Raw genomic sequence first — 14,604 nt, 5'->3', positions numbered from 1 at the left:
TTATAAACCACATATAAGGGCGCAGCGAGTGTCACATTTTCAGCACTTTTAAGTGCCAGTTGCGAAACCAGTAACATACTGCGGTAGTGTGAAATGTGTACATGACAGACCCCTCCAGATAAATAGCACGGGTGGCTCGGCTTGTACATGTCAACATAGCTGAGTGCAAAGTAAACCGTGAGTCCATTTGAGCTGGAAAAAAGCTAAACAAACGACATTACGGTGTTTGTAAAGTTGTCGTTGTATTTGTTTTTCGAAAAACAAATGATATGTTGAAAACCACAACTGAGAGGCGAGATAAAAGCAGAGCAACAACAAAAGATGAAGAATATTGATGCCTGGGGCTGGCGCGGGCACTACAAAACACTTCAAAAACCAAATAAAAAAGATTCTGGCTCGTGGTTTCTGATTATACGGTACCTATAGCTGCATTCGAAATGTTTAAACCGGCCAGACGTGGTTACTCCACCAGGTCACCGCTTTCTGAAGTAAAGCAAGAAAGAAATATGTGGCACGCGGCCGACGAGGCCAATGGCGATCCCTGCCCATGCTCGAGCGCACCATCAATCGCTTGAAGAACAGGCATGATAGTTAAGGCCTTCTTTACTTTGTTCCGCGTCGAGTAATTTTCTAATCCTCATGCCATCTGCTTCATAGCGGTAAACGTGTTTTTATTCTTTCTCGAAAGCGCTTTAATTCTTGATCATTTATAATTGAGAGGACGTTGACTCTAAACGGTAGGAGTGAACTTCATCGGCTTCACAAGCGCACACTTGTGTTTCGATTTGAAAGAGGCTCACAAGGGGAAAAAACACTCATCTGTGTACACATGCATTGTATTCACGTACATAAGTACGTGCGGGCATATACGCTCCTACACACGCAGTACGTACTATTTATAGGAATAAAGAGGAAACGGCCCAAATACGTGTGCCCAAAGCCGACGAGAGGCCCCTTAATGCGCGCTTGGGCAGCGAGACACGTCTGCTGCAAGGGTCGTTGCCCCGCCATGCCATCGCAACCTGGCTTCCCGTTTTCCGGCCGAATGTGCCGCTCAGGCGACGGCGCCAGCACCGCAGTCCGCGTGACCTGCGGCTATCTGTCGTGCTTAAGGACGTGGCCGCCATTGAAAGGAGGCAGGGTTCCCAAAACACCGCGACATCGACGTCAACGGCCCGAGTTAGGCGTGGAGACGAATCTGATGAAGCCATAAGCCGAAAGCCAAACCTCCGACGCCCGGACGTGTGACAAATGAACGCGTCGGCATTCTCGGCGCGAGGGGCTGGCGGCCGCACGTAGCCGGCACCACCGCAGCAGGCGCTGAAAGACTTGCGGCCCCCGCCACGTTGCCCATGGCGCTCTTTCCTTCGTCTGCCCGGGGAGCGAAGGCATTGCGTGTGGCGGCACGCGCGAGTGGCGAGCCCAACTGGGCGCCGCCATGGCGGTTGCGCCGATGATGAATCGAATGGGCCCGGCGGTCAACACAATGGTCCCCCTGCCGGAACGACGGCCCCCACGCCTGCCCGGTGGGCCGGTAATAGAGGACGTGCAACGGACCCCTTCGCTACGCCCAGCTTTTGCCCTCCCCTGTTTTCATGTCCTCCTCGTCTATTCCTGCCTTATTCCTTTCTATCTTGAACCTTATTTTTGTTTCCTCGCCTTTTTTCCTTTTTTTCTAGAGCTCACTTGTTTGTGCATTACTCCTTCCCCTTCTACTGACACGTGAAACCACCTAGACGTTGCCCTAACGCTAGTTTTGAATTGTAGCCGGCTCCTAATTTCTTCCCCTTAAAGTAAGCTTTCATTCGGGGTAGGAAACCAAAGTTAAACATGTTTCGTAGGATTATTATTTGGACCCCACCTTCAGTCGTAGCCGTAAGGGTGATGGATAATAAAGTCGAGGTGCTGTCCGGTGGAACAATCTTAAATTCCATCCTTGTGGCAACATAGCTAAAAAAGGATGCAAAAGTACAAAGTAACAAAATAGAGGAGAGCTGTTGCTCCAGATGCTCCTGAAACTGGTCTTGTAAGGCTCCAAGGCATATTGAGTAAGCTTTCAGATATGCCTCCTCCTTATTCGTTTCAGCATACCTACAATTTGTCGGGCTGTACCGAATAAAATATTATTCGAACTGTTTTATTACGGGCGTGAGTCATGCACACAGTGTCAGCTTATCTGCCGAAACGCTAAAGCGATCAGTGCCTAATTTACATCGTCGAAATTTTATTTCTAGGATCTATGCGCATCCAGCAGAACTCCTAACGGTTATTTGGGGAAGTATTTTGTGGAGAGGAATAAACGCCTTTTGCAGTAATGAATGGGAGTGCATTTGGGGGGGGGGGGCGGGGATGTGGATGGGGAGAGAAAAGCGTTGTAGGATGAAGCTGTAGGCCGTATGGAGATGTCAAAGCGGTATATGGTCACCACTCTCATGGCGACACTTTTAAATCCCGGAAACTACGAATAGACCAATATTGAAACAATAAATGAATTGCAGGCTAAGGCGTTGCGCTGCTGAGCACGAGGTCGCGGGTTTGATTCCCGGCCGCAGCGGCCGCTTTTCTGATGGAAGCGAAAAGCAAAAACGCCCGTGTGGACGAGATTTCGGCCCACGTTAAAGATTCCCAGGTGGTCAAAATTAATCCGGAGCCCTCCACTACGGCGCGCCTCATCGCCTGCGTTGCGTCGGCGCGTTAAACCCTACAATCAATCAATCAATCAATCAATCAATCAATCAATCAATCAATCAATCAATCAATCAATCAATCAATCAATCAATCAATCAATCAATCAATCAATCAATCAATCAATCAATCAATCAATCAATCAATCAATCAATCAATCAATCAATCAATTGCAAATACTTTGTTTTTAAAGACAAACACTACGCATGAAAGTTCCGCGTTTGCCAACCGGCACTGCGAGTCGTGACGATAGACATTTGGAACTTGACTCCACGACGGAAGTCGTTTAATAATATGAAATAAGGAATCTACTAATAGGGTTATTGTTGTTTTGATTTGTATTGTCAGCCTGTATGTGATATTTCTTGTCTTTCCTTGTCACACAGAAATCCTCATTTTGCATCTGATGAATAAATTATTCGCATGTTTACACTTGGTGTGCCATGGATTAAAATACGTAGTTGGCATACGACTATAGCTAATCGCCAAATAAAAATTTGGTATAAAATTTTGAAAAGGAGAAAAAGAAGGCTACTCGATCATTACGTTTTGCAGCGCCGAAGGTGCATCGCTGGGCCCCACAAACAAACGATGAATTGGCAGTACTGCGCACTGTGGCGATGTTGATCTTCCTGACGGCGATTTTGTTAATAACAGGGACATTATAGGAACATTAAAAAAAACGCCGAGCATGCTGCATATATACAATAGCGTGTCTTCTTTGCAAAGATATCAAAGCACGCGTCAGCAATTGCTGTACATGATATTTTCAAATTTTTAAAGATTGACAATGAGAGAAAGGTGGCCTGGCGCAGCCATCCGCCTCGTATACTCGGCGATTCGCGACTTTTAAAACTTTCAGGGTCGATTTTTCAAGCTCGCTGAGACCCTCAATAACAGAAACTAAGGCTCAGGATTGCGAAGACACGAGAAATGCAGCTGGCAACTTTCTGTCGCGTGCATTCATTACCGAGCTGTCTGTCCCATAGTCATGATTTTCGGCGGCGTGATCTAGGTCAGCGGAAGGAGTAGGAGCAAACTTCTTTATTTCAGCAGACGAAAGGTGGGCGGGTTGTCACTCGTGCGGGGTGACCTCGTCTGTTCAGGAACTCGTGGGTTAAAGCTGCCGTCCTGGTTGTCAAGCTGAACTGGTCCGGGTCTCCAGGGCAGAAACAGGCCAGACATTCCTCCCACTAATCAGGGGTAAAGTCGGAGGTGGCAAAAGGAAGGGAATTTTGGTGCACGCTCACGCCATGGGGCAGAGGGCACAAGGGGAGAATAAGCAGTACCAGCAGGTAGGGGAGCATTGGATGGGGTAAATGACGTGTAGCATAGGCCTGTGAAAGTACCAATCTGCATGAAGTTGACGTATGGTCTTGTCTACTATGAAAGTTTGGCATGCCTTTGGGGGATAGGTCACAAAATAACGTGAGGGACGCGAGCGAAAAAAAAAATGGCCTCGTATCTGCTTGCTTTGTTGCGAATGTCGCCATAAGACAACGGTCTCCTGCTGCCCCTGCAACATAGGGCCTCGCATCTTTTCCTTGCTTTTTCTGGGCATGTCTTCGCGTTTACACCTGGCACTCCATGCCCATTGCAATGGTACTGAAGCGTGCAGAACCGCATGGAGGGTGGAAGCGCACCGCCGAAGATAACGCAAGCGACACTGGTGGCGCCATCTGGCCTCGGAAACACATGACTTAGCGCACGCAGGGCCACTGGCAGGTGGCGGCACCATGTCCACTGCGGAGGGCTCCACTTTTTGTTTTGCATTCATACTGTCGCTAATATTACATTTGCTATCGCTGCCCAACAAACACTAGCGTCTTTAAAAAGAAGCATTCACGTATTTTTAATAAATAAACTGTGAATATCACTTATGTATTGATGTTGTGCCTCACATATGAGTAACGTTTTGTTTTTGCTCAACAATGCTGACAGTATAAACACTACCACCCCATGTAGGTGTCTAGAAATGGCTTTTACTATATAAACTTCGGTCCAACAGCTGCGTTAACTTTGGCCGGGTGGCTGAATCGAGGAACAGACACACAAACAGACAGTCAGACAGACAGACAGACAAAAATTTCCGCGTTGGAGTGGCCTGAAAGAGACTCTCGTGTTTTAAAGCTTCCTCTTTTAGGTGGTAATTTTGGCGAACAAAATCAGGTTTTCTCGTCAAATCACCCGATCTTTCGTGGCGAAACAAAACCTTAGTTTGTTGGTTTTGCTCTTCTAGTTTGCTAGTTTGATCTTTTTATGACGCACACGTTGACTGAAAAGACTATGCCCCTTTTACACACCAGAAAACATTAACAGCGCAAAAGATTTATTCCACGAAGAAAATGGGAAAACTTGTCCGCTGCAGCTTCCCGCGTAGTGCGATGCATAGAAAGTGGAGCTCGGGCTCTCGACGGTGGACAGCGTCTACAAAGCGAGGAGCACGGTGGCAGGGAGGCAAACCGCGAACGGGTGCTCGACCCTCGATACCCGCGCTTACAATTTCCTTTGTTCCTATCTCCGCCGCCCAGTGACTGCCACAACTGCTCGGCTCGCCGGCACCAGTCGTGCCGGGAATGCATAATGTACGAGTACCACCGCCGCATTGCTGGAAGGGGCAGGGTCTTGCCACTGCTTTCTTTGTATACTTGAGGGCGTGACCACGCCACACCTGTGCGGCCTCTTCTTTTGCACGGCACTAAACGAAAGCGGTTTGCACGTGACGGGTAGGGGACGAAAAGTTGGGGGTGTGCGTCAATTATCGAAATTGCCGTTTCTTCTCGTCGTAAAACATGCCCGAAATGAGGGATCAGCCGGGGTTGTAGGTTGCAAAGTGTACAAGGCTACGGCGTTGTACATAGATTCTGTTGAGGAAGTACACTCTGAGACATTCAACCATAACGCACGATGAGATGCTCAACCACAACGCACGTCACTGATCAATATTTGGGAACTACAGGGATAAGCAGGCGAATGAAGAGACGTAGCCTCCGGATTATCTCAACATTGCGAGCATAAGCAATTAAAGATTGGCATTATGCATAGTGTGAAGTCGAAGCGCGAATCCAAACTTTCACCAAAATTATATGTGGCACCTTGTTTCCCCTCAAATCTGCTTTCGTCAACGCGGCGCTTGGTCGATGCGAATTCCCCAAGTTTTTTTAGATGCGACGCATCTCTTTAACTCGCCTTGTTCCTCCATGCACGCATCCGGCGTCCATCCGTACGCCTCTCCCCCATTCTCCTCGCCACGCCAGCTGCGTGGTAACGCCGCTCTCACCGCAGCGCCATCTTGCGTTAGCGCTCGCTCCCCTCGCCATGCCAGCTGTGCGTCAGCGCGCGTTAGCGCTCGGTTAACACATGTGCATGCGCTACTCTCTCTCATTCCCCTCACCGTTAAAGCGCTGTACATATAAACGCGATAACTGCGCCGCTCCGCTCAGTCTCTCCACCGCCGCCGCTCCGATGACATCCGATGACCGCCGATGATTTGAATGGAGACTAACAGGTCTGCTACCGCGATGGTCGGCGCAACCGTAACAAGCACCGCCTAGATGCGTCGCATCACCCCATGGTTTCCCCCAGCAGAAAGATGTGGTCAATTTTTTAACTCCAAATTTTATTCCGCTACTTCTCCGCTTCTGCGTGCCGTACCGCGTCATGCGGTGGTATGCAGTGCCGTCTCGTGCTGTGCTATGTCGAGCCATGCAGTGTCGTGTTGTTCCGTGCGGTGTCCTGTCGTCTATCAATGGTTTTGAAACGTTCTTAGGTTACTTCTCTTACTTTCACGCGTTATGTGCGTGCATTGCGTTAACCAACGGCTCTGAATCACTCAACGGTGGCCGGCCGGCGCTCTGAACGCTAACTGGTCAGCGACCTCATTGCTAGGAACGCCAAAACATTGAAAAATGAGCAGGTTGGTTCGCTACACTCAAGACTATTGAATATGAAATTGATGTGATTTTCTCTCACTATTGCGCCAAAATGTGTCGTGAAAAGTGTTCAGGAGTAGAATTGTGAATTGCGAATGTTTAATTCATAATTTCACAAACAGTGAGACATATTAGCCTTTTTTTTTTTTCCTTCAGTGTCTGCACCGACACTTCTAATCGAATAAAATCGAAAGATAGAAGGATGGTGGAATTTATTACTAATAACACCCACTTGAGCGGATCTGTCGTTCCGGCTTTTGCTTGTTTTCGTGCCCTTATTTCCTGCCCTTCCTGAAAGCAAAAAATAAACCAACGCGACAGTGTTATGGTTGGCGTGAGAAACTGCAAGCTTAGTTTCATGAGCCCCCGTTTTTATGTTTTGCTTGCGCAAGCAAAAATCTCAGTAATTAATAGTAGTTTCAATCTCACTTTACTATACAAAAGTAGGTACAAGTAAAGTGAGAAAGTTTTACGTTTAGGAATTAATGGGTGCCGTCAGAAATACCCGTATTTCCTATTGGTAATTTATTGCCAATGCGGCAGCAAAAATTTTGAAACTGATCAATGTGACAGTAATTAATCACTCCTAACTCGGTAATTGCCTGTTAGCGAAATCTCGGGCACGTTTCCTCATTGAATATGAATCTATTGGCTATGAGCAGAAAAACAAAGTTTTCCGGCCACCAATACTAGTATATACCGTAGCTGCAAATATGACAAAATAAAAGGCGCCTGTTCTGTATCTAGTCGATTCCCCGATAATCTTGGTAGTCAGCTATAATTTATGAACATGCTATCAAGTTTAACCAGACGCTGACTCACAACGAGCGTAACGCATGAGGGGCACGGGCGAAAAACTTGAACAAATATCTAACGGTAGATGGGTCATTGACCGCCTGCGAAATAAAATCAAGGTTGGGGAAAATATCAGTTGCGTACCGCCAGTGAAAACCGAGAAAATCCCTAACGCCATTGCATGTGATAAAAATTGTTTTAGGTGGTTTTTGTTATTCCCACCCGGTGACCATGGGCACTCATAATTTGTAATGAAAACAAATTACCTTAGCACTACTGGTGCAGCAGAGAGAAGGAAAAACAGCAGTGAAACGAGTAGTACTTCTTTGCAGAAATGTCTGGGTCACTGGCGTGTGGCAATGTCGTAGTGCACTCAAATCTCGGGAATAGGAATCGTCCTCCACGCCCATTCTTTTTACAGCTTAATCCGATTGACCACGTACGAGGTAAACTCCATTTTATTCTTCTGGTGATGAAAAATTGTGACAGAAGACTGGGTAGTTGATGCGGTAAGCAGCAAGGGATGATTGTACTAAAAAAATTGGCCGCGTATCTGCTCCTTTCGTTGCAAATGTCGACAAAAGACGATAGTCTTTGTCGACATTAGCCAAGTAAATGCCTCCCTTCGCTTTCCCGCTCACCTCTCATGCTGTTCCTCTTCCGTCGCGCTCCTTCCAAGGTAAACACGCTAAAGGTTTGCTCAAGTCGATTTCAGTTTACCGCGTTCCACTGCACCAGGCAGGGTGCCTCGAAGCCAGCGCTGCCGTACGGCGGAGGCACGCGTGAATCTACGCGTCCTACTTCAACGTTTCTAGAATCAGGTTGCCCTACTCCGAGTGCGTTCCAAGCAGACCGTCTAACTTATCTAGTGGGACCTTTCGTAACTGTTGCCGCTTAATTTCTTAAAATGCCGCCAGAAGTTATAGTGGCGTGGGCGACAGCAGGCGACGGCGGAGTGAATTTGTTTTCTGCTGTGGATGTGGTATTTCATTTCGCAAAAATCAAGCATCTATGATTTTTTTATAAAAGAACACTGCAAATATGACTTACGTATTAATTTGTTGTCTTATATTTGCGTAATTCTTTGTTATTGTTCAACAATGTTGACAAGTATGAACGTTACACCGGGCTTAGACGTTTAGATTCGACTTCGAGTATATAAGACTATTCGGAGACCTAGTATAACTTTGGCCGGGTGGCTGAATCGAGTCACAGACAGACAGACAAAAATTTCTGGGTTTGAGTAGTCCAAGAAAGACTATCGTCTTTAAAATAATTTAAAGTTTGTCGGGGCATTCTTAGGCCTTGCGTGAGCATCTCGTCCCTATACTGACAAACGGCGACTAGATGCGCAACACACATGCTGGAACGCCACCGCAGCTACCTGGACTTCCGATTACCCTGTGCGACGCCCCCTGTAAAACATTGCTTGTCGCATCACAGTCTTTTCAGTCGGGACAGCAGGGACGCGTAGTTCGGCCGCTCATCGGCAATATGGCGAGCACCGGCATACATGCCGGTAGATCACTGATAATTATAGGTTTCCGCGAACCCGTGCTGTTCAGCGGGAGCTGGCCAAGCTTGGAGCATGCGACAAGGCTAGCGGCGCGACGTCTTCCTGACTACGCCACCCTCTCCCGTCGCGAATCTCCGCGCGCTGTCTCCACTATTTTCGCCTGTTACAGAACGACGGGGATCGTTGTGGAATTTGTGCCGACAAAGCGGCCCATATAAAAAATAAGCAAAGCCGCATATAAATATGACGTCAGTTCAGTTTTGTACAGAAGACCGCAGACGCCTGTAACCGCTATCACCAAACCACGAGCGGGTTCCGGTTACCATCCACTTGGGTTTTGTCGTGGACGAATATCATAGCCGCGCTGGATATGGAACAGTTTCTCTGTAAATGCGATTGTATTGGTAGTGTGGAGGCGACATATTAATTGGAAATATGTGCACAAAACGTGAACAGACGGTTGCCTTAGCAATTTTCTACGTATTATTCTCTGCTGCCACCATTGTAAAATTTCCGTGGTATTTTGCGATCTCACTGTATCCGCCGGTCATAAATTGCGGGCCAACTAGGATGCATTGTTTCCGTTGTTAAGTCCTCAGAGCCTGATGTTAACACTTGTCTGTCGTACCGCAGCCACCGCTTACACGTTTCCTTCCTTCGCGCAGTTGCACGGGATCCCACCAAGCTCCCGGTCATTATGTTCATCCACGGCGAGTCGTACGAGTGGAACTCGGGAAACGCCTACGACGGCTCTGTTCTTGCCAGCTACGGAAACGTGGTCGTCGTCACCATCAACTACAGGCTCGGCATTCTCGGTAAGTGGGTCGCCGCCGGCGCCAGTTCGCCGACCTCCTCCAGGGTCTCTGAGCACACACAGGAATGCGATTCCGGACGCTTGAAGAACTCCTTAGAAGCGGCGGAAAGGGTCCTGGTCCATTCACAGGAGTACATCGTATATGCTTCAGGTGGCGGGATTTTTCACGTTGTTTAATACTTTTGGTACTGTTGAACTTAGAGTGGCGCCTAGAGCTCTAGCCCGAGCCCTTGTTACATTTTATGGTTACAACACACGATTTTAATGCTTTATTATTTGCTATCGCGTCAACCACGTCTATCTTTAACTAAAACAGCACAGCTAGCGCCAGTTATTTGCAATCGCGTCAATCAAGCCCACGTCTATCTTTAACTAAAAGAGCACATCTAGCGCCAGTTATGTGTTTTGGTTTTGCCTTTTATATGCCTAATGTTTTCTTTTTGCTGAACGACGTTGACGAGTATTAAGTGCGCGACCAGATTTCATAGTTTGTAATGGGCTTCTTCAAATATAATTTTCGTCCAAGAATCACTTATCTTCTGGCCGGGTGACAGACAGACAGACAGACAGACAGACAGACAGACAGACAGACAGACGGACAGACGGATGTACGGACAGACAGACCGACAGACAGACGGATGTACGGACAGACAGGCCGACAGACCGACAGGCAGACGGACAAACTTTCGTGTTTAGGCATCCAAGAAAGACTATCGTCTTTAAAACTATGCCCTGCTCGTACATACCTTGTCGCTAGTGCTCGATCCACCCGCAAGAGGCGCGGGACCGCTCCATGGCAGCCACTACAATTCGGCTGCGTTGAAAGTTGTATCAGGCACAGCGGCACACATACTCACAGTGACAAAGAACAGAAGGCGCAGCTTTGCAGATTTCCCGTGCCCTAGCGCAGATGCGTTGGAACTGCCTCTTCGATTACATTCTTTCGGGCAAAAATACTTCATAAATATCATCGAACTTGGTTTTTCAAGACCTACTTCGAGGTGTAAAGAGGGCGCTTTGAAAAACTGCTTCATCCGGAAAACAAATACTGGGAATTTTCCGAATAGAATGGTGGTATGGATTATGAATGGCAAGCTCTAAAAGGATAGTCTAAAATATTCAACCCTTTTCAGCGAGTAGCTAATCCGAAAAAAAAAACACGAAAGCGACCACTTAAGGCAAAACTTGGTAGAGAAAGCACGCACGGATATGGAGCAAAAACAAACAGGGAAACGTAGCATTGTAGAAGAAAAGTGAAAAAAAGTGGGAAATAAGAAAAAGTGGAAAGGAAGAATCGCACCTAAACAGTTCCGGAAGAGAACTATGGTTCCAGCTGGCGCCCGATACGAGGACGCTACATCCATTATCATGTAATCTCCGGCGACGCCAGCGACGCCGTGCTCTCCGGGACTTTCTCCTGCGGCACCAAGCATTGAGCCAAGGCTGCCGTTGGAAGAATCACTTGCGCCGTGTTTGTGTGTAAGAAGCCGCTCCGGCGCGGTTACGGCCACGGGAAGAGCGGAGAGTACGAAAAACAAAAACGAGGTTGCGTGCCGAGAGGAGCAAGAAGAAGAAGCGGAAAGTAGCGGCGCGCCCCGCCCTTACGATCGGCGGCTATGCGCAGCTCAGGCTGGCTTCGCCTCATCCGGCGGCTCGGCGTGGGGGCGGTTCCGAAAGCCGCTCAGATCGAGCTCGCTGCGGCAGCTCCCGACGCTTTGATTTAGGATGGAGCAGCAGTCGTAAACGCTCCGCTGTCCTCATCCTCCGCCTCTTCTTGTTTTTCCCTCCTCCTGCTCCTAGACAAGCGTTGCCCATCTCCCGCCCTCCCTCCACCAACTGGCACGCCGGCTCTTAGAAACGGCGAAAGGTAAAAATGGCCGCGGTGCTACTGCCGTGCTTCCGATTCAGGGCGCTACCACGATAATGCAGCAGACCGTTTGCTTCAGCTCCATCCTCCCCCCGCTCCCTCTCTGCCCCTCCCGCTACATCGGAGGCAGCGTGCGGTTTTTCGGCTGGATTCGGCCACCGGGAGGCTAAGGCAATTTCCCGAGCTCCCTCCTCCCTTACCTGATTGTCGCGGAAACTACGTGGCCCCCTGGCTGGCTGCTTTGTTGGGGCGGGTCTTTACACTCACGTAAGCCGATTCGCAGCGGGTGAAACTACTTCGGAGAGAACCTCTGTTCTCATGTTGCCTCCGTCTCTGTTACCTTTGCTTGGTTTTCCGCGTAATCTTCGACTCCTTTTTGCCCGCGTCTTATATTTGAAGTCAAATGGAAGAATATGTTTTATAAAAGTCCGGATCTTTAAATAGTCGGTTTTTCCTTAATGCTTACAAAACTTACACTGGGAAAACACCCCTAAATATTCGTTTTTTGCAACAAACCTTACCTGCCTCTGCCGCAGACTACCGCTGTCGTTTTGTCTAATATAACACCTGCCCGTTACATTACTTCAAACAACTCTGATCTGCGCCTTTTTTACGACAATGTGAATTTTTTTTTCCAGCTCGTGGTTATGTACATTGCTTAACCAAGCACTATTGAAGCTTTTGTAGCATCTTTGTTTAGTGTACTCTGTGAGTCGTCTACGCAGCTCAAATAGGGACACCTACAGACCATACCTCCAAAGGAAAAATGCATAGAGCCGAATAAAATTGCGAAGACAGATAATTGCGTCAGATAGGGCAACGGGCAAGGCGTGTTTGCAAATAAAAAAAAACAATATACAAAACAAAAAACAGCCTTTTGATATTTCCTGCGGAAAGTCAGGCAGAAGGATATATTCATTATTGAACAGGCTGACTTCATTAGCCAAAGTAGACAAAAACAGCTCAGAGGTGGCATAATTTGCTGTTACAATTTTTTTGTTTTACTCGATGCTAAGTAACACTTGATAATTTATTTGCACTCATTGTTCATGACTGATCATCATGCTGCTGTCTGCTACCTTGTAATCGGGGTCGGGACCTCGTCAAGCTGCTCGGGCTTTTAGTCCCGTACTCCTCCTTTTCAAAGGAAATAAAGCTAAATGATTGATTGATTGATATGCACAAATTTTGAATTAACGTACTTTGGAGTTGCGAACTGCTATTTATTTGTGAAAATCTACATGTCTTTTTTTTTTATTTTAATTTTTCGAAACTCGATTTCAGTATGAGATACTCGTCTAGCCACAACACTCTAACACGGCCTTTACCGTGGTTTAGATACTATCCTAGAGGATGTGTTCAAAGGGCGAGATGCCTAAACGCGAACATGTATGCCCAAGACCGTTTTTGAATTCGTAGAAAGACGGCTGGCTTTTTACCGTTAGTGGCGTCTCCAAATAATTGCTGTAAAAACATCCGCTAGACTATATGAATGGAAGTAAGCAACAAATTAAAATCATTCAGAACATATACGTTTGGAAACTCAGAATTTGTAATCCTCGCAATGTGTTCTGGGCTGCATAAATGATTCAGACGCAAAAAAAAAGCAGTTCTCGGCCGCTTGCATGGCGTTTCCGGGAATAAAAACGAAACAAGTAGGCGCTGAAAGAGTACGTAATTGGAGCACGGGAGCGGCGTCCGCACACTGCCGGAGCGCCATGTAGCAGCGCCGGGTGGAACGAAAGGGATTTGACAGCGCATGCGCGCGTGAAAAACCGATTGCCCCACAACATCTCGGAGTGCCTTTGTTTGCCTCTGCCGCGAGCATATTCCTCTGCAGCTGAGCGAGCACGAGGGCAGTGTTGAATCGTGATGGCGCTGATAGCAGACCCGCATAGATCGATGTCGCGCGAGCGAGCTGCCGATGAAGCGGCCGTATCAGCGCTATCTGAAGCAGGGTATTTTCGAGCACTTTATATTGTTAATCAGTGGGTCAGGGCGGTGCTGATGCGGCCCTTGTGTTGATAGCTTTCTGTATACTATACAAATGTGAAGATATTGCGAACACATCCTGGAAAGAGAAGGCCTCCCAATAAATTACATTTGAGGATGGAGGGCACTTTATAACATCGGGGCTGTTCTAGTGCTGGGCCTGACGGCAGTCTCGGCTGGTATCGTTTAACGTGAAGCAAGTTTCTGGCCCCGCGTCGTAGGGCTCCGCAGCACAACTCCTTACATATTTTATGATTTGTAGCAGGCAAAAGAGCACACCTTCTTGCTTAACCAAATGATATTTATTGATGGTCATGTATATACAGGCAATGCTTTTTTCTCAGTTTGTTCCGAAATAATAACAGTGTATTTGCATCAGCACGACGAAATAAAGATATGAAGCTTCTCACTACTCTGGAAAATAAATTCATCCAACAAAGTGCTTCGTGGATTTTTTCATGGTGCCAAGTGCCTGCTTAGTACCTAGTGAAGGCTCCCTGCACGTTTACTGCTTCAGCCATGCGTCTTGGCAAAGACTCGTACAGGGATTCCACGAAGCCGTTTGCCTCACGGAGCTTGTTCCACTCAGCTTCCACAGCCTGCCACAGGTCGTCCGAGGTTGCTGTGCGGAGGTCAAGCCTTGACAAGCGATGCTTCATTGTCCCCCAAACATTTTCTATAATGTTGAAGTCCGCTCCTCTTGGCGGCCAGTCCAGCACTCGCACAGCGCGTTCTTCTAAGAACGTTTTCACCGTCCTTGCAGTGTGTATAGGGCTCAGGTCCTGCTGGAATAAAAAAAATCCGTCCGGGAATGGGCCTCCGCAGATGTAAGGTAGAAGATGCTCGTCTAGCAGGTCGCGGTAGACAGCTGCATTGAACGCCCTGGGCAGCCTCACTAGCGGACCCAGGCCTTGAGCGCTGATAGCTCCCCAAACGTTGACAGAGCATCGGCCGCTCGCCAGGACGTCGCGCACGAAGCTGGGCAAGTACCTGACACAGAAAA

General features: G+C 47.8%; 1 protein-coding gene across 3 annotated transcripts in view; it reads left to right on the top strand.

Moving 5' to 3' along the window:
• LOC144170735 (neuroligin-4, Y-linked-like) overlaps nucleotides 1-14,604 on the top strand; it is a 358,223-nt gene that overhangs the window by 277,942 nt on the left and 65,677 nt on the right. For all 3 annotated transcript variants that reach the window (XM_077700710.1, XM_077700709.1, XM_077700711.1), the window contains exon 3: nucleotides 9,594-9,743. In XM_077700710.1, coding sequence (XP_077556836.1) covers nucleotides 9,594-9,743 — 150 coding nt within the window. The remainder of the gene's footprint in view (nucleotides 1-9,593; nucleotides 9,744-14,604) is intronic.

This window comes from Haemaphysalis longicornis, unplaced genomic scaffold (assembly GCF_048455015.1).
Source record: "Haemaphysalis longicornis isolate Haplotype H1 unplaced genomic scaffold, Haemaphysalis longicornis Haplotype H1 scaffold_2, whole genome shotgun sequence".
Taxonomy (NCBI): Eukaryota; Metazoa; Arthropoda; class Arachnida; order Ixodida; family Ixodidae; genus Haemaphysalis; species Haemaphysalis longicornis.
This window is presented reverse-complemented; position numbering and strand designations above follow the sequence as displayed.